The 25,533-nt window shown below is 44.2% G+C and overlaps 1 protein-coding gene across 6 annotated transcripts in view; it reads left to right on the forward strand.

Annotated features, from left to right (window-relative positions):
* The window catches only part of LOC128693234 (calsenilin), a 317,652-nt gene extending 300,347 nt beyond the window's left edge, over window positions 1–17,305 (forward strand). For 5 of the 6 annotated variants that reach the window (XM_053782755.2, XM_070089328.1, XM_070089329.1 and 2 more), the window contains exons 4-8: window positions 2,486–2,555; window positions 6,452–6,522; window positions 9,436–9,648; window positions 14,341–14,403; window positions 14,838–17,305. In XM_053782755.2, the coding sequence (XP_053638730.1) occupies window positions 2,486–2,555; window positions 6,452–6,522; window positions 9,436–9,648; window positions 14,341–14,403; window positions 14,838–14,885 (465 nt within the window). In that variant the 3' untranslated portion in view covers window positions 14,886–17,305. The remainder of the gene's footprint in view (window positions 1–2,485; window positions 2,556–6,451; window positions 6,523–9,435; window positions 9,649–14,340; window positions 14,404–14,837) is intronic. The other variant, XM_070089330.1, reaches the window with a different exon arrangement.
* The last annotated feature ends 8,228 nt before the right edge of the window (window positions 17,306–25,533 follow it).

Below are 25,533 nucleotides of genomic sequence, written 5' to 3' on the forward strand. Positions count from 1 at the left end.
ACTTGTACCAGGAACAGCAACACACTGCTTTTACTGTGTTACTTGTACCAGGAACAGCAACACACTGCTTGTACAGTGTTACTTGTACCAGGAACAGCAACACACTACTTGTACAGTGTTACTTGTACCAGGAACAGCAACACACTGCTTGTACAGTGTTACTTGTACCAGGAACAGCAACACACTGCTTTTACTGTGTTACTTGTACCAGGAACAGCAACACACTGCTTGTACAGTGTTACTTGTACCAGGAACAGCAACACACTGCTTTTACTGTGTTACTTGTACCAGGAACAGCAACACACTGCTTGTACAATGTTACTTGTACCAGGAACAGCAACACACTGCTTGTACAATGTTACTTGTACCAGGAACAGCAACACACTGCTTGTACAATGTTACTTGTACCAGGAACAGCAACACACTGCTTGTACAATGTTACTTGTACCAGGAACAGCAACACACTGCTTGTACAATGTTACTTGTACCAGGAACAGCAACACACTGCTTGTACAACGTTACTTGTACCAGGAACAGCAACACACTGCTTGTACAGTGTTACTTGTACCAGGAACAGCAACACACTGCTTGTACAATGTTACTTGTACCAGGAACAGCAACACACTGCTTGTACAATGTTACTTGTACCAGGAACAGCAACACACTGCTTGTACAGTGTTACTTGTACCAGGAACAGCAACACACTGCTTGTACAGTGTTACTTGTACCAGGAACAGCAACACACTGCTTTTACTGTGTTACTTGTACCAGGAACAGCAACACACTGCTTGTACAGTGTTACTTGTACCAGGAACAGCAACACACTGCTTTTACTGTGTTACTTGTACCAGGAACAGCAACACACTGCTTGTACAATGTTACTTGTACCAGGAACAGCAACACACTGCTTGTACAATGTTACTTGTACCAGGAACAGCAACACACTGCTTGTACAATGTTACTTGTACCAGGAACAGCAACACACTGCTTGTACAATGTTACTTGTACCAGGAACAGCAACACACTGCTTGTACAATGTTACTTGTACCAGGAACAGCAACACACTGCTTGTACAATGTTACTTGTACCAGGAACAGCAACACACTGCTTGTACAGTGTTACTTGTACCAGGAACAGCAACACACTGCTTGTACAATGTTACTTGTACCAGGAACAGCAACACACTGCTTGTACAGTGTTACTTGTACCAGGAACAGCAACACACTGCTTGTACAATGTTACTTGTACCAGGAACAGCAACACACTGCTTGTACAGTGTTACTTGTACCAGGAACAGCAACACACTGCTTGTACAATGTTACTTGTACCAGGAACAGCAACACACCGCTTGTACAATGTTACTTGTACCAGGAACAGCAACACACTACTTGTACAATGTTACTTGTACCAGGAACAGCAACACACTGCTTGTACAATGTTACTTGTACCAGGAACAGCAACACACTGCTTGTACAGTGTTACTTGTACCAGGAACAGCAACACACTGCTTGTACAATGTTACTTGTACCAGGAACAGCAACACACTGCTTGTACAATGTTACTTGTACCAGGAACAGCAACACACTGCTTGTACAATGTTACTTGTACCAGGAACAGCAACACACTGCTTGTACAATGTTACTTGTACCAGGAACAGCAACACAGTTCTTTTCAATATAATTCTAGGTTTTTACAAACCAACTTGGTTTATAAGTAACAGTGTTGCCACACTCTGGAAGAATAGAAGATTTCTTTTGTCTTTCCTTTTTTCTCTCTTTCACTTACTCTTTCGTACTCTCTCCCTCTGTCTACCTCCCTCTACCTCACTCTGTCTACCTCCCTCTACCTCACCCTGTCTACCTCCCTCTACCTCACTCTTTCTACCTCCCTCTACCTCACTCTGTCTACCTCCCTCTACCTCACTCTGTCTACCTCCCTCTACCTCACTCTGTCTACCTCCCTCTACCTCACTCTTTCTACCTCCCTCTACCTCACTCTGTCTACCTCCCTCTACCTCACTCTGTCTACCTCCCTCTACCTCACTCTGTCTACCTCCCTCTACCTCACTCTGTCTACCTCCCTCTACCTCACTCTGTCTACCTCCCTCTACCTCACTCTGTCTACCTCCCTCTACCTCACTCTGTCTACCTCCCCTACCTCACTCTGTCTACCTCCCTCTACCTCACTCTGTCTACCTCCCTCTACCTCACTCTGTCTACCTCCCTCTACCTCACTCTGTCTACCTCCCTCTACCTCACTCTGTCTACCTCCCTCTACCTCACCCTGTCTACCTCCCTCTACCTCACTCTGTCTACCTCCCTCTACCTCACTCTGTCTACCTCCCTCTACCTCACTGTCCACCTCCTTCTCCCTCCCTCCGTCTCGCTCTCTCTTTATCTTAATAATTATTATTATTATTATTATTATTATTATTATTATTATTATTATTATTATTATTATTATTATTATGATAATCACATTACAGGAGTGTCCGCACGGCATCGTTAGCGAAGACACCTTCAAAGGCATCTACTCCCAGTTCTTCCCACAAGGAGGTGAGTGCTCTCACCTGTGTGTACTCACCTATTTGTACTCACCTATTTGTATTCACCTATTTGTACTCACCTATTTGTACTCACCTATTTGTACTCACCTATTTGTATTCACCTATTTGTACTCACCTATTTGTGGTTGCAGGGGTCGAATCGTAGCTCCTGGCCCCGCCTCTTCACTTGTCGCTTCTTGGTCCACTCTTTCCCTTTTCGATGAGCTTTATCGTATCTCTTCTTAAAGCTATGTATGGATCCTGCTTCCACTACATCACTCTCCAGATTGTCCCACTTCCTGACAACTCTGTGACTGAAGAAATACTTCCTAACATCCTAGTAACTCATCTCAGACCTCAACTTCACATCTCTGGAACATCCTGTCCCTGTCCACCTTGTCAGTTCCTCTCAGTATTTTATATGTCGTTATCATGTCCTCCCTATCCCTCCTGTTCTCCAGTGTCGTGAGGTTGAGTTCCCTAAACCTCTCCTCGTAGGACATGCCCCTCAGCTCCGGGACTAATCTTGTTGCAAAACTTTTGCACTTTCTCTAATTTCTTGACGTGCTTGACCAGGTGTGGGTTCCATACTGGTGCTGCATACTCCAGTGTGAGTTTGACGTACACGGTGTGTGTGTGTGTGTGTGTGTGTGTGTGTATGTGTGTGTGTACTCACCTAATTGTACTCACCTAGTTGTGGTTGCAGGGGTCGAGACTCAGCTCCTGGCCCCGCCTCTTCACTGATCGCTATTGGATCCTCTCTCTCTCTACTTCCTGAGCTTTGTCATACCTCTTCTTAAAACTATGTATGGTTCCTGCCTCCACTACTTCACTTGCTAGGCTATTCCACTTGCTGACAACTCTATGACTGAAGAATTACTTCCTAACGTCCCTGTGACTCGTCTGAGTCTTCAGCTTCCAGTTGTGACCCCTTGTCCCTGTGTCCCCTCTCTGGAACATCCTATCTCTGTCCACCTTGTCTATTCCCCGCAGTATCTTGTATGTCGTTATCATGTCTCCCCTGACCCTTCTGTCCTCCAGTGTCGCCAGTGTGTGTGTATGTGTGTGTGTATGTGTACGTGTGTGTGTGTGTGTATGTGTGTGAGTATGTGTGTGTGTGTATGTGTGTGTGTGAGTATGTGTGTGTGTGTGTGTGTGTGTGCGTGTGTGTGTGTCTGTGTGTGTGTGTGTGTGTGTGTGTGTGTGTGTGTGTGTGCGTGTGTGTGCGTGTGAGTGTGTGTGTGTGTGTGTGTGTGTGTGTGTGTGTGTGTGTGTGTGTATGTGTGTGTGTGTGTGTGTGTGTGTGTGTGCGTGTGTGTGTGTGTGTGTGTGTGTGTGTGTGTGTGTGTGTGTGCGTGTGTGTGTGTGTGTGTGTGTGTGTGTGTGTGTGTGTGTGTGTGTGTGTGTGTGTGTGTGTGTGTGTGTGTGTATGTGTGTGTGTGTGTGTGTGTGTGTGTGTGTGTGTGTGTGTGTGTGTGTGTGTGTGTGTGTGTGTGTGTGTGTGTGTGTGTGTGTGTGTGTGTGTGTGTGTGTGTGTGTGTGCGTGTGTGTGTGTGTGTGTGTGTGTGTGTGTGTGTGTGTGTGTGTGTGTACTCACCTAGTTGTACTCACCTAGTTGAGGTTGCGGGGGTCGAGTCCGAGCTCCTGGCCCCGCCTCTTCACTGATCGCTACTAGGTCACTCTCCCCGAGCCGTGAGCTTTATCATACCTCTGCTTAAAGCTATGTATGGATCCTGCCTCCACTACATCGCTTCCCAAACTATTCCACTTACTGACTACTCTGTGGCTGAAGAAATACTTCCTAACATCCCTGTGATTCATCTGTGTCTTTAGCTTCCAACTGTGTCCCCTTGTTACTGTGTCCAATCTCTGGAACATCCTGTCTTTGTCCACCTTGTCAATTCCCCTCAGTATTTTGTATGTCGTTATCATGTCCCCCCTATCTCTCCTGTCCTCCAGTGTCGTCAGGTTGATTTCCCTTAACCTCTCCTCGTAGGACATACCTCTTAGCTCTGGGACTAGTCTTGTTGCAAACCTTTGCACTTTCTCTAGTTTCTTTACGTGCTTGGCTAGGTGTGGGTTCCAAACTGGTGCCGCATACTCCAATATGGGCCTAACGTATACGGTGTACAGGGTCCTGAACGATTCCTTATTAAGATGTCGGAATGCTGTTCTGAGGTTTGCTAGGCGCCCATATGCTGCAGCAGTTATTTGGTTGATGTGCGCTTCAGGAGATGTGCCTGGTGTTATACTCACCCCAAGATCTTTTTCCTTGAGTGAGGTTTGTAGTCTCTGACCCCCTAGACTGTACTCCGTCTGCGGCCTTCTTTGCCCTTCCCCAATCTTCATGACTTTGCACTTGGTGGGATTGAACTCCAGGAGCCAATTGCTGGACCAGGTCTGCAGCCTGTCCAGATCCCTTTGTAGTTCTGCCTGGTCTTCGATCGAGTGTATTCTTCTCATCAACTTCACGTCATCTGCAAACAGGGACACCTCAGAGTCTATTCCTTCCGTCATGTCGTTCACAAATATCAGAAACAGCACTGGTCCTAGGACTGACCCCTGCGGGACCCCGCTGGTCACAGGTGCCCACTCTGACACCTCGCCACGTACCATGACTCGCTGCTGTCTTCCTGACAAGTATTCCCTGATCCATTGTAGTGCCTTCCCTGTTATCCCTGCTTGGTCCTCCAGTTTTTGCACCAATCTCTTGTGTGGAACTGTGTCAAACGCCTTCTTGCAGTCCAAGAAAATGCAATCCACCCACCCCTCTCTCTCTTGTCTTACTGCTGTCACCATGTCATAGAACTCCAGTAGGTTTGTGACACAGGATTTCCCGTCCCTGAAACCATGCTGGCTGCTGTTGATGAGATCATTCCTTTCTAGGTGTTCCACCACTCTTCTCCTGATAATCTTCTCCATGATTTTGCATACTATACATGTCAGTGACACTGGTCTGTAGTTTAGTGCTTCATGTCTGTCTCCTTTTTTAAAGATTGGGACTACATTTGCTGTCTTCCATGCCTCAGGCAATCTCCCTGTTTCGATAGATGTATTGAATATTGTTGTTAGGGGTACACATAGCGCCTCTGCTCCCTCTCTCAATACCCATGGGGAGATGTTATCTGGCCCCATTGCCTTTGAGGTATCTAGCTCACTCAGAAGCCTCTTCACTTCTTCCTCGGTTGTGTGCACTGTGTCCAGCACTTGGTGGTGTGCCCCACCTCTCCGTCTTTCTGGAGTCCCTTCTGTCTCCTCTGTGAACACTTCTTTGAATCTCTTGTTGAGTTCTTCACATACTTCACGGTCATTTCCTGTTGTCTCTCCTCCTTCCTTCCTTAGCCTGATTACCTGGTCCTTGACTGTTGTTTTCCTCCTGATGTGGCTGTACAACAGTTTCGGGTCAGATTTGGCTTTCGCTGCTATGTCATTTTCATATTGTCTTTGGGCCTCCCTTCTTATCTGTGCATATTCGTTTCTGGCTCTACGACTGTTCTCCTTATTCTCCTGGGTCCTTTGCCTTCTATATTTCTTCCATTCCCTAGCACACTTGGTTTTTGCCTCCCTGCACCTTTGGGTAAACCATGGGGTCATCCTGGCTTTTTCATTACTCCTGTTACCCTTGTGTGTGTGTGTGTGTGTGTGTGTGTGTATGTGTGTGTGTGTGTGTGTGTGTGTGTGTGTGTGTGTGTGTGTGTGTGTGTGTGTGTGTGTGTGTGTGTGTGTGTGTGTGTGTGTGTGTGTGTGTGTGTGTGTGTGTGTGTGTGTGTGTGTGTGTGTGTGTGTGTGTGTGTGTGTGTGTGTGTGTGTGTGTGTGTGTGTGTGTGTGTGTGTGTGTGTGTGTGTGTGTGTGTGTGTGTGTGTGTGTTCATGTACACCTTCATAATTTCCATCTTTAACCTTCAGACGCGACCGCCTACGCTCACTACGTCTTCAACACGTTTGATACCGACCACCAAGGCTGTATCAGCTTCGAGGTCAGTCACCTTACTTCTCTAATACTGTAGTCTAGTGCAACCATTTAATGTAATCCTCCAGTATAATCTGCCAGTGTAATCCTCTAGCGTAACTCTCCAGTACAATCCTCCTGTGTAATACTCCAGTGTAATCTTCCAGTGTAATCCCCAGTGTAATCTTTCCTGTGTAATACTCCAGTATAATCTTCCTGTATAATTCTTCAGTGTAACCATCTAATGTAATCCTTCAGTGTAATCCTTTTTAAAGTAATCCTCTTTAATAAACATCCAGTGCAATTATTTTCCTGCTAACCATCTGCTCTAATCCTCTAGCGTAATCTGATGTATACAGTGTAATCCTCTAGTGTAATCTACTGTATACAGTGTAATCTGCTACAATAATTCTGTAATGTAATTAACTCACACGTTTATACACAATACGTCACTCATATACACTTGCATATATATATATATATATATATATATATATATATATATATATATATATATATATATATATATATATATATATATATATATATATAAATCGTCTTTTTGTGAGAGTGAAATCAAGGTATCAATGAAGGTCACTCTCTGAAGAAATTTTTATTTTTTGAGAGATGGTGGTTCGGTTGAGAGGTGGAAAGTTGATAGGAAAATGTTGATGGAGATTGTTGGTGATGGAAGGATGTAGATGGTGGGGAGGAGATGGTGGTGGATGAGGGGGGAGGGGATGGAAATTTGTTGGGGAAGTGTGATGGAGTGTTGGAGTGAAGGTGGTGTGGAGTGATGGTAAGAAGGTAGTGTGATGGAATGAAGGTGGTGTGATGGAGAATCGACCTCATTGACACGTTTCGCACACACGTTGTTAATCAAAGTATTCAGTGTATGGGAGAGACACCGTAGTTAATAAAGGCATTCCCTGTGTCTAAGAGCTAGTCACTCCAGCCTGAGAGGTGAGCGAAACAGCGTCTGTTATTGGAAGGATAATGGAGAGAGAGAGAGGTGAGCGAAACAGCGCTTGAAAGTATTAAGGAAATGCTTCTCCAGGCAGTGGCTTCCTCAGTCCAATAAAGATCCCTGAATGTTATACATGAGTTTCATTCTTCGTGGAGAGGATCTGGTAAGAAAAACACAGCATCTCGTAAGAAAGGTTAAGACGTGATATTGTGTTTCATAAGAAGCCCTGGAAGAAGTCGAGAGTTTAAGTGTGCGATTCTCAGACGGAACCCCGGTGAAGTGTGTAGTGGCAGTCTTCATTGTAAAGTTTGATGCAGTGTAGACAAACCATACCACGGGTGGGGTTTGAACTCGCGGTCAGAGTCTCAAAAGTCCAGGCCAGCTAGCTTCAATAAGATTCGTCCAACTAGGTATATTGCTACACCATAGGAGGTTAGCATAGGCACCACTGTGTCCACAAGTGCAAGTTTTTACGGACGAATCTCCCGTTAGCATGGCCGGGACGAACTCTAGCTCAAGTCCCCTCAAAGCCGTCAACATGACTCACGAAAGACTCACTGACCGCGGGTTCAAACCCCACCCGTGGTATGGTTTGTTTGCAATCGTGTCATTACGATTTCGCGAGTCTTGATGCAGTGTGTAGTGGCAGTCTTTATTGTAAAGCTTAGTGCAAGGAAAAATAAACTAGTTTCTGGAGGAAAGTTAAATGGACTATGTAATATAAATAAGTAGAGGAATGTAAGTGTTCCTTCAGCACTTCGGCAGTTTTCCTTTGAGGTGGTGTGACCTATAGAAGAAGAGAACAGTGTGTCTACGTAATGCAAGAGAGCTAGCCACATACAAACTTGTACTAACTTTGTCTTAGCCTCCTGATAAACTACACACTAAAAAGCTTAATTAATAATGATAACAAGGCACCAGATGAACAGTATTTTCGAGATAAGTTCGCGTGTCCATTTAGTAATTCTTGAAGTCGATTACAACAATGCTGGGTCACTTACCATTTCTTCTTCTTGGCTGAATCTTATATTGACCTTTTCATTAACCAGCTCAAAAATCCGCTATGAGTTTTTTCCTTGATTAAAACTCATTGGGAAGTTTTAATCAAGAGACTCTCGGGAACAGGTCACTGCCCCGACGTCCCACTTTGCTCGTCCACCGAGGCGTATGAGTGACCTCGCTGATTTTTGATTAGGATAAGCACGAATTTTAATAGTCGTCCATTGTTTACAGTAATGTGAGACGAGGAAGGTTGTTGTCCTCAGAAAGTCGACTGTAACTGCATCCTGACACTGAATTCTGTCCTTCCTGCTTCACACACGATAGTATGGACGTTATGTGTACTAATCCAGTGGGTCAGGAATGGCAACATCAGTGAGCTGGACACGTAGTTACTTACAGTGGATCACACCATCACTTCCCTCATGCCTCTTCTTATCATGTGGCATCGATAAAATATAGCTAGAAAGTTTAACAAAATTCTCTAAAGTTCTTTGTCCATGAATATATCCCGAATGTTGGGTGTTCATGGTACTGTGTTTGAGTTCAACAACATTAGTAATGAAGCCTCTTATATTGAGAGTGTGCTGAGGAACTAGTTAGGACAACAAAGAGGCTGCCCTCGCCAGTGGTAAGACACCGGGACATAACCTTGTAATACACAGGTTGGGTGACACGTCAGCACGTATAATACGTGTAAATCTTAAAGTCATATACTCTGTTCGGAGATTCTACCTATACATCTGGCTCTGCCCGTTCAGCTCTTTTTAAATGCAGTGGACATTACTTTGATGTCCTCTCCTCATCCACTCTCTCCTTTATATAACCGCCCCTTTCTCGTTCCCTCTCTCTCTCTCTCTCTCTCCTCTCTTATCCTCCCTCTCTTTCACTTTACCACTCAGGGCTCACATTTCGCCTCTCTTAGCTTCCCACTCCCCTCCACCACTCAAAGCTCACCTTACCTCAACTCTCCAGGATTTTGTGACCATCCTTTCGGAACTGTCGCGAGGGACGATGACAGAGAAGCTACGTTGGGCCTTCAACCTCTACGACATCAACGGTGACGGCTACATCACCAAAGAGGAGATGTTCGATATCGTTAGCGCCATCTATTCTCTGGTGGGGAGACACGCCATCCCTGCTGTCCAGGAGAACACTACCCAGGAGCACGTCGACCGCATCTTTGAGGTATGTCTGATGGCTCAACTTATTAAGTAACTCGACTGTAAACAAACCACGGAACGGGTGGGGTTTGAAACCATGGCGGGTGAGTCGTAAAACTCCAGGTCATGGATTCAAATCCCACCCATTCCACGTGTGTTTTTTTTCTTACTAGGTAATATAATGTGTGTGTGTGTGTGTGTGTGTGTGTGTGTGTGTGTGTGTGTGTGTGTGTGTGTGTGTGTGTGTGTGTGTGTGTGTGTGTGTGTGTGTGTGTGTGTGAATCTCTCAAGGAGATGATGGTTATCACTTCTGTCTCTTCTGTGTTCGATTTTCATGTGTTTTTTCCGACGAGTTGTTGTTTCTGAAGTGCATACATACCTCTTCAGTTCTGAAGGATTTTCGTACCTGTACTGTATGGCTATTTGTTTTTGATAAATGAGACACTTTTGCAACATTTGGGTATCATTATTCCTGAAACATTTCGCCAGCTAGTGGTTCCTTCAGTCCACTACAGAGAACGGTGGAAGATGAGGAGTTTGAGGTAATCAGTCCCTCAGCCTGGAGTCAATATGTTTAGTCCATCAATCTTGATAAAAGTGCAGCATATATGCGGAGATGGAGCTTATATACTGCAGACAGATGATGTGAAGCAGTGGTGGGCGGAGTCACCAGTGAAAAAACCCACTAGTGTAAGCAGGTCTTGACTACAGGTATGACCTCACCTTCCACCGTTCTCTTTATTCCACTGAAAAAGTCACTGGCTGGCGAAATGTTTCCGGAATAAAGATACACACGTGCCTCATTTACCAACTTGTCGATTTTTTTAACTATTTATGTAAATACCATCTGCTGTTGCATAGCTTTATGCAGCTCACCAGTCTGTCTGGAAGTCCATTACCGACAGTTGTGATGAATGGTTTGAAAAACCGACAAGTTGAAGATTGAGACACTTATGCAGCATATGGGAATCTTTATTCAGGAAACGTTTCGCCACACAGTGGCTTCATCAGTCCAATACAAAGAGGAAGGCGTAAGGAGAGGAGGAGAATGAGGTAATCAGTCCCTCAACCTGGAGTCGATGTGTTCAGTCCATCAATCTACAAGACTGATGGACTGAACACATCGACTCCAGGTTGAGGGACTGATTACCTCATTCTCCTCCTCTCCTTACGCCTTCCTCTTTGTATTGGACTGATGAAGCCACTGTGTGGCGAAACGTTTCCTGAATAAAGATTCCCATATGCTGCATAAGTGTCTCAATCTTCAAGTCCATTACCGTCGACGGTGATACACCAAGTTCTTCGTCTTTCATTTGTAACATCACTCTGACCATTTATTACCAAGCTGTTTGTGTAAACACTTGTCCAGCTACACCACCCAGTTCCTCTCCAGTTATCTCCTGTTTGGTCTCTTTGTTCTCTCTGTTGAAATTCGACCTCAGCAAAATGAAGAGTAATGAAAATAGTCGAGGGAGTAAGGTGGAGACGGGAGCACTTTATCACAGGAGGGAATAGCAACGTACAGAAACCAAGGAGATAAATCTATCTGTTAAGACCAGTACAATCTTCCCGGTGTGAACCTGTTAAAACCAGCAGAATCCCCTTTGAACCTGTTTAGACCAGCAGAATCCCCTGTGAACCTGTTGAAACCAACAGAATCCTCTGTGAACCTGTTAAAACCAACAGAACCCCCTGCGAACCTGTTGAAACCAACAGAATCATCTGTGAACCTGTTTAGACCAGCAGAATCCCCAGTGAACCTGTTAAAACCAGCAGAATCCACTGTGAACCGAATATCCTCAGCAGCAAACTGGCGAAGGTAAGACTGGCAGCCACGATGTTAAATAAGAAAGCACCAGAACAGTTTGCTAAACCACATATTCATTATCTCCTGGACCACCGGAAACCGGCGTTCCATGGAGACCACACCTTATTAAACACAAAGAAAATCAATAAGATCCAGAATTTTGGGGCAATAATTTTAGTAACGGAGCTGAAACGCATGAATGAACGAAGAGTTACCATGGGAACTTTAGGTCACAATGCAACAAGATTGGAGAAAGTAAGGAGATATGATCACAATATAAAAAATATTCATGAGATATAAAATACATGAGGTAGGTGTACAAGGAACAGAGCTGGAAATTTTTCACCCAGGTGACTGTTAGATGGTCAGAAAACCCCTTTAACAGGGCCAGATGGTCTAGAAAGCCCTCTTAACAGGGCCAGAGCAGTAGTGAGATAGTAAGCTGGACAGTGGAAGCTGCAGCAGCTCTCAGCTTCCCAGCAAGATGTGCTCGACCTCACGTAAGCTTAACTCCAGCGCCGAGCTGGAACTCGAAGCCCGTGAACTCAGCTAAGTAATGACATGTGGGTAATGCTAGTTTAAAAGTGCACAGATATGCACAACTAACCACATACACACACACACACACACACACACACACACACACACACACACACACACACACACACACACACGAGGGGGGTGAGGGGCAAGGAGGGGAGTGTGAGAGGTAACTATGGTAACGGGTCCAGCAGACCCAGCATCCACACTGCTGCCTCACGGGACCTTCACCCTTGTCACTTGTCCTTCTCTCCCCTCTTCTCTTCCTTATCCTCCCCTCTTTCCCAGTGTCTTTTCCCTCCTCCATCTCACTTTCAGCATCACCATCATTTACACATCTTCTATTTGCATCACCATAACCCTCATAGCAGGCTCCTCACCATCTACCAACCACCATCTTCATACTCCTAAATATCATCATCACCATCAATCCCTATCATCATCATCCTCATCTTCATATCCCTCGTGTTCTCCATATCATCTTCCATTCGTATTCTCCTAATATTCATATTCCCGGCTTAAGTTTCTGTGCAATAACTTGAGAAAGCCTCTCCTGCTCGGCTTCAAACTTTTAACAGTGACGTTTCTGTTTAGAAGAAGACTGAGATTGTTATTTGATGTGCAGGTATTATAAGTCTAGAGTCTGCTTTCTCTATTAATTTCTGAAGTATCCATTAGCCCAAAGTGCTTTCTTTTGTGCTTAACAGTATTGTATTACATGTAAACTACATTTTGAATATTGCGAAAGAGATATAAAGTTGTATCGTGTTGTATCTTCCCATTTTGTTGTTACTTCTCTTGAAGTCTCCCCTCATTTCGTTCGCCATATTTAGCAAGTTCTCCTCCTGATGGTGTAAACAGCATCGGTTCCACCTTTCCATGATTGATATACTCACCTATGTCTCTGTTTATATATATGTTAATTATCTACTATAAATATATCGATGTTATTAAACACATAGGAAAAGCTGACGACTATTATTGCCTAACTTCACCCTTCACTCTCCTTTCTATCTCTTGTGTCACTAAAACTACTGACACTACTTTCTACTACTACATCGACATCATGCCTAACCCTTCTAGGGTAGGGTAGGTGCCTGAGCCCGAGCCTTTAGCTCATGAGACTGTCATTCCCATTTGCCCCCTTGGGGTGGGGATGGCAGACCAGAGAGGCCTAGCTTGAGGCTAGGCCTGGGGACAGTTGGTCCCAAAGATGAGGAGGTACTTGTGCCTCCTCCCATGGGAGACTTAGGTCTCAGACACTCCCTAAAGAGGGAGCCAAGGCCGGGCCACCACTTGGAAAGGGCCCGGGCCGGGAGAATACCGGCTAATCTTTACCTAACCTAACCTCTACTACTACTACTACTACTTATACTACTACTTCCACTACCAGCATCACCACTACCACTGCTTCTTTTTCTTCCTCTCTTGGTCCCGTCCCTTTCCCCCTCGGGTATATATACTGGCTCCCTCACTCTTGTGTGTCAGTGTGACTTTGTAAATGGTCCAAGTCGGACCGAAACATCGTCGTACGCTTCTCTCTCCTATGTGAGATTTATTTGTGCATCGTACCAGTCACAGTACTGTGCCTTTTTGTTCTCTATCACTGTTATTGTGTCCGTTGCTGGTTCCGGGGATCGCCGCCCCCTCGTTCCGGTTCTAGCTATCTGGGTATTTTCCCTGAAATACGTAAATCAGACTTAAGAACTGCCAGATTAACTTTAGGAGTGTGAGGTCAATTTTCCATATACTACCCGGCTACTGTGGCTTCCATATATATCTAGAGCCATATTTCCCATAAACTTTGAAGAAATTTACTTTTTCAAAATTCCCATCATTTAATTCAGAAATCTTAAATGTCGGACGAAATCTCGGTAGTTCGGATAATGGGGTTGAAAACCTATCTACTACGTTACGCTTATTGAGGCTGCATATTTCCACTACCAGACAAATTCTCTCTAAAATGGGAATTACATTATATTCTCAGCATATATACGGTGAGATACATATACCTCTGGGTGTATATACCCTGTAAAAGCTGGGGTAAAAATATTATGTGCTTCTTTGTGAGATAATTTAATATATTAGCATAAATGTATTATGGAATAATTTCATATTACCTAATGAATTTTGATGTAAACTTTTACCAAATGCTGCCAGATATGTTTATGTAATGAAATAAATTTTGTAGAATAGTTTATATGCCTGTCAAAGAAAGAGAGAGAGAGAGAGAGAGAGAGAGAGAGAGAGAGAGAGAGAGAGAGAGAGAGAGAGAGAGAGAGAGATTTTATTGATTATATAAACAGAAAAAAAAATTCATCCTTCATTAAAGCACAAATTGAATGACCTAACAGTGACACTATTTTCCAGAAGCTGGACATCAATGGTGACGGCATGGTGACGCTGGACGAATTTATGGAAATCTGTACAACGGTACGAATACCATCCTCTAAATAATAATGATAATAATTTCTCTTTAGCCCTGTTTTCTTGTCCCTCTGTTATCTCTTCCTTTTCTCTACTCTATTTCTTCCACCCCCTCTAGCTTCTTCTTTCCTCCAGCTAACTTGTCAATGGTCTAGTTAAGACCGAAGCCTTGCTATTACTTACCTTTCTGAGTGTGGACTGTTTGTGAACTGCTGCAAGCACGGTATTATGATCTTTTGTGTGTTAACTGTAATACTGAGGTAAACAAGCCACTGTACGGGTGGGACTTGAACTCGCGGCTGGCCTGGAGTTTTACGACTCACTTTCCGTGAGTTCAGTCCTCACCCGTACCGTGATTTGTTTGCAGTCGTGTCATTACGATTTCGTGAGTCATAACACTGAGGTAACAGTGTGGACACTAAGATATATTTCTCCCTCAGGACGAGAACATCGCTAACTCGCTCACCATCCTCGACACCAGTTTCTGACATGAGGCCCCCACCTCCTCCATCCTTGTGCCTGTCACCTCACAACAAGACCTTAACTGCAACATGTAGAGGCGCGTCCCGGGGGCCCCCAAAACTGGGGCGGAGGGGCCAGCTATGGCCCCTGGGGAAGGCCACGACGCTGAGGCCACACTAAGGGCCACGGGGCCAGCTGTGGCCCTTGGGGAAGGCCACCACGCTGAGGCTACACTGGGGGCCACGGGTGTCGCAGCCGTAGTCAGAAATTCAGGAGAAGGAACTGACATTCTTAATGTGGAGGTTGATATGGAAGGTGTGGGTAGTGATGGGAGGGACTGGGGTAGACCTACGGCTAGGAGGGTTCATGGGATGAGTGTGGATAGAATGGGACTGCTAGGAGGCGTAGAAAAGGTTGTAGTTACGGGACCAGAGGAGGAAGAAGAGTTCATGCTGGACCTCACAAAGGAACCCACCTTCCTGGCCGAGACACTAATATGAAAAGTGATTCCTAGAGGTGTCGAGTCGATCTGCTTAACCCAGGGGTAAGCCACTGCCCTACTTAACCCAGGGTAACTATTCTGCTTAACCCAGGGTAAGCCACTACCCTACTTAGCCCAATGTAAGCCACTACCTTGCCTAGCCCAGGGTAAGTCACTACCCTCCCTACTACCTCATACATTACCCTCATGTCTCTAGTTTGTTTACCTTTCCTCTCACACTACCATCCCTACTCCCTAACTCTTCCTTCTCTGTTCCCTCAAGTAAGGTCTTCCCCATTACCTCCTCTTCCTTCCACTCTCTTCTATCTCAAATACGATTTTTCTTATCTTCTTGACACTCGCTCCTCTCCCCTTTACACCCCTCCTATCCCTCTTACACTCCATTTAATTCCTATTTACTCATTCCTATCTCCTTTGCACTATCATTTATTTCTCACGACACTCCCGTCGATCCTTCCACACACGCCCTCTTCCCTATCACCATTCTCTTTCCCTTCCCTTCTACATTCCTCCCTTCACAATCCTTCTACTCTCCCTTCTCCATAAGGCCATCCATCTATCCACCCTATCCTTCCACGAGAAAACGCGATTTGAGTGTATCCTAATTGTGGTTGCCGGGGGATGGGAGGGGTTCGATTCACGGTTCCTGGCCCCCGAGCCAGTGTATCTTAAACGTTTTTTATAAACCAGGTGCGCTAAACCCGTTCGGGCTCAGCGCTTTTTTTTATTACATTAATAATGTACAGCAGAGGAAGGCCCATTTGTTGTCATAGTGAGGTAGATAGCCAACCAAGCTGGCGCCATAGTGACTCAGGTGCCTGAACAAGCTGGCGCCATAGTGACTCATGTGACTGAACAAGTTGACGCCATAGAGACTCAGGTGACTGAACAAGCTGGCGCCATAGTGACGTAGATAACTACCCAAGCTGGCGCCGTAGTGACATAGAGAACTACCCAAGCTGGCGCCATAGTGACGTAGATGACTGTCCAAGCTGGCGCCATAGTAACGTAGATAACTATCCAAGCTGGCGCCATAGTGACGTAGATAACTATCCAAGCTGGCGTCATAGTGACGTAGAGAACTACCCAAGCTGGCGCCATAGTAACATAGAGAACTACCCAAGCTGGCGCCATAGTGACGTAGATGACTGTCCAAGCTGCCACCATAGTGACGTAGATGACTACCCAAACTGGCGCCATAGTGACCCAGGTGACTACCCAATCTGGCGCCATAGTGACCCAGGTGACTACCCAAGCTGGCGCCATAGTGACCCAGGTGACTACCCAAGCTGGCGCCATAGTGACCCAGGTGACTACCCAAGCTGGCGCCATAGTGACCCAGGTGACTACCCAAGCTGGCGCCACAGTGACCCAGGTGACTACCCAAGCTGGCGCCACAGTGACCCAGGTGACTACCCAAGCTGGCGCCATAGTGACCCAGGTGACTACCCAAGCTGGCGCCACAGTGACCCAGGTGACCACCCAAGCTGGCGCCACAGTGACCCAGGTGGTTGTCTTACAGCTGTGGTAACTTCCTTTAAGTGCTTTTGTCAAATAAATAACCTAATATATCTCATTCAGATATCAAATAAATTTTGGGAGTATTTTTGAAGAGAATGATGTGATTTTGGGATATACATACATGCAGTATACGTATGTATAAGTTCATATACGTTTGTTTTTAAGTATGTATAAGTGATGTGAAGTGGTAAGCCTCCACTCTCTCCTACACTCTCTGTATAGTCTCTTGTGTTCTTGACTTGTGACGCTGCTATCTTAAGAGGCGCCTGAGTTCCCCTATCTCCTAATATCAGGGTCGTTTTTCCCCTAAAATCTACATTCTCCATAATTACTATCGCATTTCCATTGTTTTCGTAAGGTGAAGTCCAGGATCTTTCCTTAATTCATGGAATGACTTAACAAATCTTTGAGGATAATTGTGTTACAGAGGTCTGAGCTCAACAACACAATTGTCCTCAAAGATTTGTTAAGTTATATCATGAATTAAGGAAAGATCCTGGACTTCACCTTACGAAATAGACAAAGCAAAGTGATAGTAATTATGGAGAATGTAGATTTTAGGGGGGAAAACATGTTATTAGAAAACAGGGGAACTGACGTACGTGCCCCTTAAACTGTTGATGTTTTCGTGAAAGTTCAGAAAAACATGTGAGCAATCACTAGGTTATATTTGTTAGAAGACGTTTCGGTCCTGGGACCTTGATCATTTCTAATATACAGAGGTTAAAAAGGTGGAGAGTGATGTGTGAGTGACACATGGTGACCCGAAGAATGATATATTGGGATGGGGACAGGTAGACAGTGTGACTCCTGTGTTGTTAAATAGGTGGTGCCTTGCTATGTGTCACTAACACCTCTGCTTAAATATACATAACCTAGTGTTTCCTCATGTGCCTTTCTAAGCCAATTTGTCGGTAACTATTACCAAGGTTTATACATGAAAGTTAGTTGATCTTCTTTGGTTTATTAGCCTGGGAAGGTTAAACAATATCAGGGTGGCCCAAGAAAGTCGGACTGTGTGGGTCGTTTCTGTTGGGTTGGCGGAGCTTTCCTTTGTCGGGAAACAAGACAAGTTGTTTTCTGACACCGATCTCTGTCACGTCACGACTTGTAGAGTGAAGTATCCGCTGATCTACCACACCTGAGTTTTATTTCCCGTTTAATGAACAGAGGATCACTACCCAGCAGTGATCCTCTGTTGTAGAGGATCACTACCCAGCCGCGATCCTCTGTTGTAGAGGATCACTACCCAGCAGTGAATCCTAAGATCTTTGTTTTCTTTTCTTTTTTTTGGGGGGGGGGGGTTCAATCCTCTTCCCCAGGAAGCGGTTCACAGGAACCCACAAACACTTACCTGCTGTTAGGTGAATTAGGGACAGCAGGTGTAAGGAGACTGGAGCATACGTCTCGGCTAACCCTGAGGTCGAACCTGGCTTCATTTTGTGAGCTGAATAATCTCCCACTGAGCTTTGGTACTTTGCTTGCTGGCTGACTGTCAGCTGTGCTAGGTACAGCTCCCGGCCCGGGGCTGACAAGAGTATTATTATTAAGTGATCCTCACCAAGGCTTCAGTGAGGCCGCTGTTTTCAGTTCAGTGAGTAATTTTTTATACAAGTTAGTGATTGTAGCCCCCTCAGTGAGTGTGACTGTAGCCGCCCCTCAATGATTGTAGCTTCCCTTCAGTATGATTGTAGCCCTTTCAGTGAATGTGACTGTAATCCTTCAACGAGCGTAACTGCAGCCTGTCAGTGAGTGATGATTGTTGCCTCTTCAAGGAGTGTTGAGTTATCCTCGCCGTGGTTTCAGTGAGACTGGTATCTTGTGAGCACTATGATGGTTGGTGGAAGTTCGTGACGCCACACTGCCTTCACTGACGTCGTCCGGCAGTTGTTTATTATAAGAATATCCATGGCATCAACTTGGGCATCAGCTGCAAACTTAATGCTGGAGAGGCATCGTGCCCTCCTGCTCTCTCTCCAGGCAAGAAAGTGAGTGCTTCAAGGTAGTGTGTGTGTGTGTGTGTGTAGATAGTATATGATTCAAGTACGGGTCATTTTGTTTGCCAATTACGTATAGTTATACATGTTAGCGAGTGTATTTTGTGGGCGAGTTAATAGTGCATCCTGTGTATGTTGCTAGGTTAACAAGTGTATCTTACTGTGCGTTGACATGATCATGAGGGTATCTTAGTGTTTGTGTGTGAGTCTGTCTTCGTTAGTGTAGAGTAACAAGCGTATTTTTGATGTGGGTTAATAAAGTGAGGGTATTCAGGAGTGGGATGATAAAGTAGGATATTCTGGAGTGGGTTGTAACTGGGGTATTCAGGAGTGGGATGATGAACTAGAGTATTCTGGAGTAGGTTGTAACTGGGGTATTCTGGAGTGGGATGATAAACGGGTATTGTGGAATACGTTGATAAACTAGGGTATCTCAGAATGGATTAACAAGTTGGGGCATTTAATGTGAGTCTATAAACCAAGGTATCTTCCTGTGGGAGGACAAACTAGGGTATATAGTCGTGAGCGTGGATGACCAGGAATATCTCACTAGCATGAGTGTGAGAAGCGATCTCTTGGTCTATACAGACGAAACCATGTGATATACAATGGCAACCGACGCATGATCCTCCTGTTCTCTCCCGGTCAATGCTTGCTATCTGAGGGGTCAGTCAATGGGCATTTCCGTACGCATCAGCCAGGCAGATTTCGTCTCAAGCGGAACCATGTCCAAGCCTCGCTGTTCACTTAATCTTTCACGACTCTTAACACGTGAACTGTGGCCGATTTTCATTCCAATTACGAAAACAATGAACACGTCCAAAAACAAAACATAGGAAGAGTAATGTATTTTAATATGTATTTGCTAGATGTGTGTGTTTAGCATACGTTGCTATAAAGTGGATTCTAAGTCCCATAGCTATTTTAATGGCTGTAGCTGTTGTTGTTGTTCTTGTTGTTGTTGATCTCGTCCCTCGACATAAAGACTGGGAAATATTACTCTGTAGTTACTGTGTACCTAAATTTACCCCGTCAGCCTAGCTGCCTGACAGTCCAAGCAGTGTACTAGTCATGTCCCCCCATTAAAACAAGGTGACCATATGGGTTTCATCAAAAACCGATATTAAAAATGTTCTTCTTTAGATTGTAGTATATGGTCCTTATTTTGTGTTGTGTGGGGAGTGTGTGACAGAATTTGTAACTGAGTTGTGTGAGTGACTGTAGTAATGTGCGTGTGTGTGTGTGTGTGTGTGAGTGTTCTCTTGTGGATACATATATGTGTGTGTTTTGTACAGGAGAAGTAATGTATTATGACCAATGATATTATGTCATATGTATTACGTATGACCAGTGATATACACCATATGTATTATGACCAATGATATTACGCCATGTGTATTATGTATGATCAGTGACATCTCGTCACCTATTATGTAAGACCAATGACATCGTGTCGTATGTATTATGTATGACCAGTTACATATGACACATGCATTATCTATGACCAGTGACAATATACCACATGTATTGTAATGTTAAGTAACATTATGCCATATTAAAGTGAAGAAAATCTTGAGTTTTTCTTCCTTATTCACCTGAGATTAAAGATGACACAGCAGAATGTACCTAAGTGCATCTTACTCCCAGAGTAAGATGTCTCACTCCCAGAGTAAGATGCCTCACTCCCAGAGTAAGATGTCTCACTCCCAGAGTAAGATGCCTCACTCCCAGAGTAAGATGCCTCACTCCCAGAGTAAGATGCCTCACTCCCAGAGTAAGATGCCTCACTCCCAGAGTAAGATGCCTCACGCCCAGAGTAAGATGCCTCACTCCCAGAGTAAGATGCCTCACTCCCAGAGTAAGATGCCTCACTCCCAGAGTAAGATGCCTCACTCCCAGAGTAAGATGCCTCACTCCCAGAGTAAGATGCCTCACTCCCAGAGTAAGATGTCTCACTCCCAGAGTAAGATGCCTCACTCCCAGAGTAAGATGCCTCACTCCCAGAGTAAGATGCCTCACTCCCAGAGTACGATGCCTCACTCCCAGAGTAAGATGTCTCACTCCAAGAGTAAGATGACTCACTCCCAGAGTAAGACGCCTCACTCCCAGAGAAAGATGCGTCATTGATGTCAGCTAGGACTGTATACCATATACTTGTAGTAAATAAAGATATTATTACAATATATTATGTAAGAAACTTGAAGCTATCGGCATAGGTTCCGTAGACTGGTTTAAGTCCTACCTTAGCAACAGCAGACAAATTGTCAAAATCGACAAAACAGAATCCGAACCCCTGCCGATAACATGTGGAGTTCCCCAAGGTAGTATTCTGGGTCCCTTATTATTCCTATGTTATGTAGACAATATGCCCATCAGTGTCAAGTGGCACGAAACATAAACTAAGGATAAATCATTTTAATGTCCGGTGTAATAAGTAAGTTTATTCAGGTATACACAAGTACAGTTACATAGATTATCATACATGGTAGCATATATGTAGAGAACCTAGGATAACTCAAAAAAGTCAGACTTATTCCCATTGGGGTCCTTTTCATACCTTATTATACTATGGAGATAATATCATACTATAAAGGAGATATACTAGGAATAATGTAAAATGAGTTATTTGCATTTGCATGGGGAGCCCATCACTTCAGTTTCCTCAGTAAAGTATCTGGGAATTCCCTTTGACCCATGCACGTCAGGAAATTTGATAAGGAACAATGTAGTAAAGAAAGCGCATGCCAGACTGAAGTTCCTCTATAGACAAGCACAATGTCTACCTACTGAGACTCGCAGGACCCTATGTCTACCTCTTATACAATGTCATGTGGACTACTCTTACACTTCATGTTTGTGTGTAGTGGCTGGTTCTTCCTCTAAGTCAGTCGCTTAGAGAACAATAGATTGGTTCAAGACGCAGTCTCACCAACTTTGCGAGAAGTCTGTTGATTCCAAGTGGATTCTGGAAAATGAAAAGCACCTTGAAATTAAGGAACTGGGTTATGGAGGGTGTGGTAAGACCCAGCTCTGGAATCTTCCAGGATATGACGGACCAGTGGTCCTCAAAAACATCTTTAAATCTAATACCCGAGAAACGGATTGTCTGCGCGAGGCCCAGACCTTGAGAAACTCAATGGTGCAGGTGGAGCTCCAAGACTTCTGGGTTTGTCTCCTGAGATAGGATGTTACTTTGTCTTTCTTGGGGTTGGAGGATCTCGAACCTCTCGGCCACAACCAGGAGACAGGTGGGGAAAAATTAGATGATTTGTTTTGGCTAAAAGCCATTGAAAGCATCATCAAGAACTTGACTAACATCCACCAGAAAGTAATTGTCCATCTGGACCTTAAACAGAACAATGTGATAGTGGGCAGAACCAACCCAAAATATCCAAAAATTTCTATAATTGATTTCAGACTTTCAACCTGCCCAGGCCAGCCTTGGGTTTATGGCGACTAAACTACAAGTTTTTGTAGTTTAGCCCCTGGACCTGCTACGAAGCTGCTATAGGTCAGCCTGTTACAATGATGTGGTTGGAGTCGCCCTGCTCATCAAACAGGCTATTGGAATAATGGAGTGTCAGCCCCACCTGATGATGACCCTGGCCCTTGAAGAGCCTCAGCCAGGACCCAAAGGAGAGACCTGACCTCCGAGCAATGCAAAAAATCACTAAGCTCTTCACTGCCAAATTTTTTGAGCTCCTTGGCTATGGCTTCTTACAAAAAGGAAAAAAGAAAAAATATACAAAAAGGATTTCTTTTTTTTTATTTATTTGTTATATCCTTAAAAAAAAGGAACTTGAAGAGCAACTGCCTCCACATGGTAAGTTCTGGGTACCTTGTGTGACTGTGAGGACTTGGGCATTCATGTGTGACTGTCACTACATGACCAGTCATGCGAGTGTGGAGTAGATCAGTTACACAAAATAGCTGAGAGCTGCTCGCACTCTATATTGTCTGGATCTGGGGAATATGTTGTTTAGATAGACAACGTATTATCTATTTCTGGACAATGTGTTGTCTAGAAATAGATACATTGTATTCCTTGTTCCTCTTTCTTTTTGACCCAATACGGGAGGTTCCTTGCTGCTGACCTGTATTCTAATTCATTGATCAAAGTCTGAATGGTTTCCATGCCCCAGGAGCTTTGATCTCCACGAGGCTGTGTAATCCTAGATTTAGCGCTCAACCATGATTATAATATAATTATGATCTCTACGAGTTTTGCACTCCCCTCATGAATAATAATAAATAACTAAATACGCTAAGGCACACTACATATGCATGTACAGGCATATGTATACATATGTACCGTACATAGCTTTAAGAAGATGTATGATAAGTAGACCTAGTGGCGACCAGTGAAGAGGCTGGGCCAGGAGCTGTGACTCGACTGCTTCAACCACAATTAGGTGAGTACCTCTATAATTGATTTCTGACTTTCAGCCCGCCCAGGCCAGCCTTGGGCTTGTGGTGACTACGAAAAGAACTGTTTCAGCATATTTTTGTAGTTTAGCCCCTGGACCTGCTATGAAGCTGCTATGGGTCAGCCTGTTACAACGAAAAGTGTTGTGGTGGGAGTCACCCTGCTCGTCAAACAGGTTATTGGAATGGTAGGTAAGACACATAGGCAACAGTTAGGCAACTATATTCCGAAACGTTTTGCCTACACAGTAGGCTTCTTCAGTCGAATACAGAAAGTAGGCAGGAACAGTAGAGATGTGAAGACGATGTAATCAGTCCATCACCCTCGAAGTCGTAGAATTTGAGGTTGTCAATCCCTCAGCCTGGAGAAGTTCAGTTCCATAGTCAGGAACTATCTGAAGATCAAGCGACAGTGCGGAGACTTAAATACTGTCGGAAGGAGAGGTGCCGAGTAGTAGTAGTAGTGAGAATGTAGCCACTGAGAGGTCATGTCCCTCTCAGATCCAACAAATCTCACTTGAAAAGGTTGTCCAAGGTGTTTTCTGTACCAAGATGCCATGTGTTGCAGTGTCTGACAAGATGAACATCAAAATGGTATACAATACCGGCAGGTTGGTAGGTAAGACACATAGGCAACAGTTAGGCATTCTCACTACTACTACTACTCTGCACCTCTCCTTCCGACAGTATTTAAGTCTCCGCACTGTCGCTTGATCTTCAGATAGTTCCTGACTATGGAACTGAACTTCTCCAAGCTGAGGGACTGACAACCTCAAATTCTACGACTTCAAGGGTGATGGACTGATTACATCGTCTTCACATCTCTACTGTTCCTGCCTACTTTCTGTATTCAACTGAAGAAGCCTACTGTGTAGGCGAAACGTTTCAGAATAAAGTTGCCTAACTGTTGCCTATGTGTCTTACCTACCAACCTGTCGGTATTGTATATCATTTTGATGTTCAGGTTATTGGAATAATGGAGCGTCAGCCCCACCAGTTGATGACCCTGGCCCTGAAGGGCCTCAGCCAGGACCCACAGGAGAGACCTAACCAGAAGAAGTACCTCCGAACAATACAAAAAATCATTAAGCTCTTCACTGCCAAATTTGGTTGAGCTCCATGGCTACGGCTTCTTACGAAAAGGAAAAGGAAAAATAATTATATATATATGTGAACAGTATTTAGATAAAGGTAGGGAAGTTTTTATTGCATTTATGGATTTAGAAAAGGCATATGATAGAGTGGATAGGGGAGCAATGTGGCAGATGTTGCAAGTATATGGAATAGGTGGTAAGTTACTAAATGCTGTAAAGAGCTTTTATGAGGATAGTGAGGCTCAGGTTAGGGTGTGTAGAAGAGAGGGAGAATACTTCCCAGTAAAAGTAGGTCTTAGACAGGGATGTGTAATGTCACCATGGTTGTTTAATATATTTATAGATGGGGTTGTAAAAGAAGTAAATGCTAGGGTGTTCGGGAGAGGGGTGGGATTAAATTATGGGGAATCAAATTCAAAATGGGAATTAACACAGTTAGAGCTAAAGAAGGAGTAGCAATAATGTTGAAGGATAAGCTATGGCAGGAAAAGAGGGACTATAAATGTATTAATTCAAGGATTATGTGGAGTAAAATAAAGATTGGATGTGAAAAGTGGGTTATAATAAGCATGTATGCACCTGGAGAAGAGAGAAGTGTAGAGGAGAGAGAGAGATTTTGGGAAATGTTGAGTGAATGCGTGGGGAGTTTTGAATCAAGTGTGAGAGTAATGGTGGTTGGGGATTTCAAAGCTAAAGTGGGTAAAAATGTTATGGAGGGAGTAGTAGGTAAATTTGGGGTGCCAGGGGTAAATGTAAATGGGGAGCCTTTAATTGAGCTATGTGTAGAAAGAGATTTGGTAATAAGTAATACATATTTTATGAAAAAGAGGATAAATAAATATACAAGGTATGATGTAGCACGTAATGAAAGTAGTTTATTAGATTATGTATTGGTGGATAAAAGGTTGATGGGTAGGTTCCAGGATGTACATGTTTATAGAGGGGCAACTGATATATCGGATCATTATTTAGTTGTAGCTACAGTTAGAGTAAGAGGTAGATGGGAAAAGAGGAAGGTGGCAACAACAAGTAAGAGGGAGGTGAAAGTGTATAAACTAAGGGAGGAGGAAGTTCGGGCGAGATATAAGCAACTATTGGCAGAAAGGTGGGCTAGTGCAAAGATGAGTAGTGGGGG

This window comes from Cherax quadricarinatus, chromosome 28 (assembly GCF_038502225.1).
Source record: "Cherax quadricarinatus isolate ZL_2023a chromosome 28, ASM3850222v1, whole genome shotgun sequence".
Classification (NCBI taxonomy): domain Eukaryota; kingdom Metazoa; phylum Arthropoda; class Malacostraca; order Decapoda; family Parastacidae; genus Cherax; species Cherax quadricarinatus.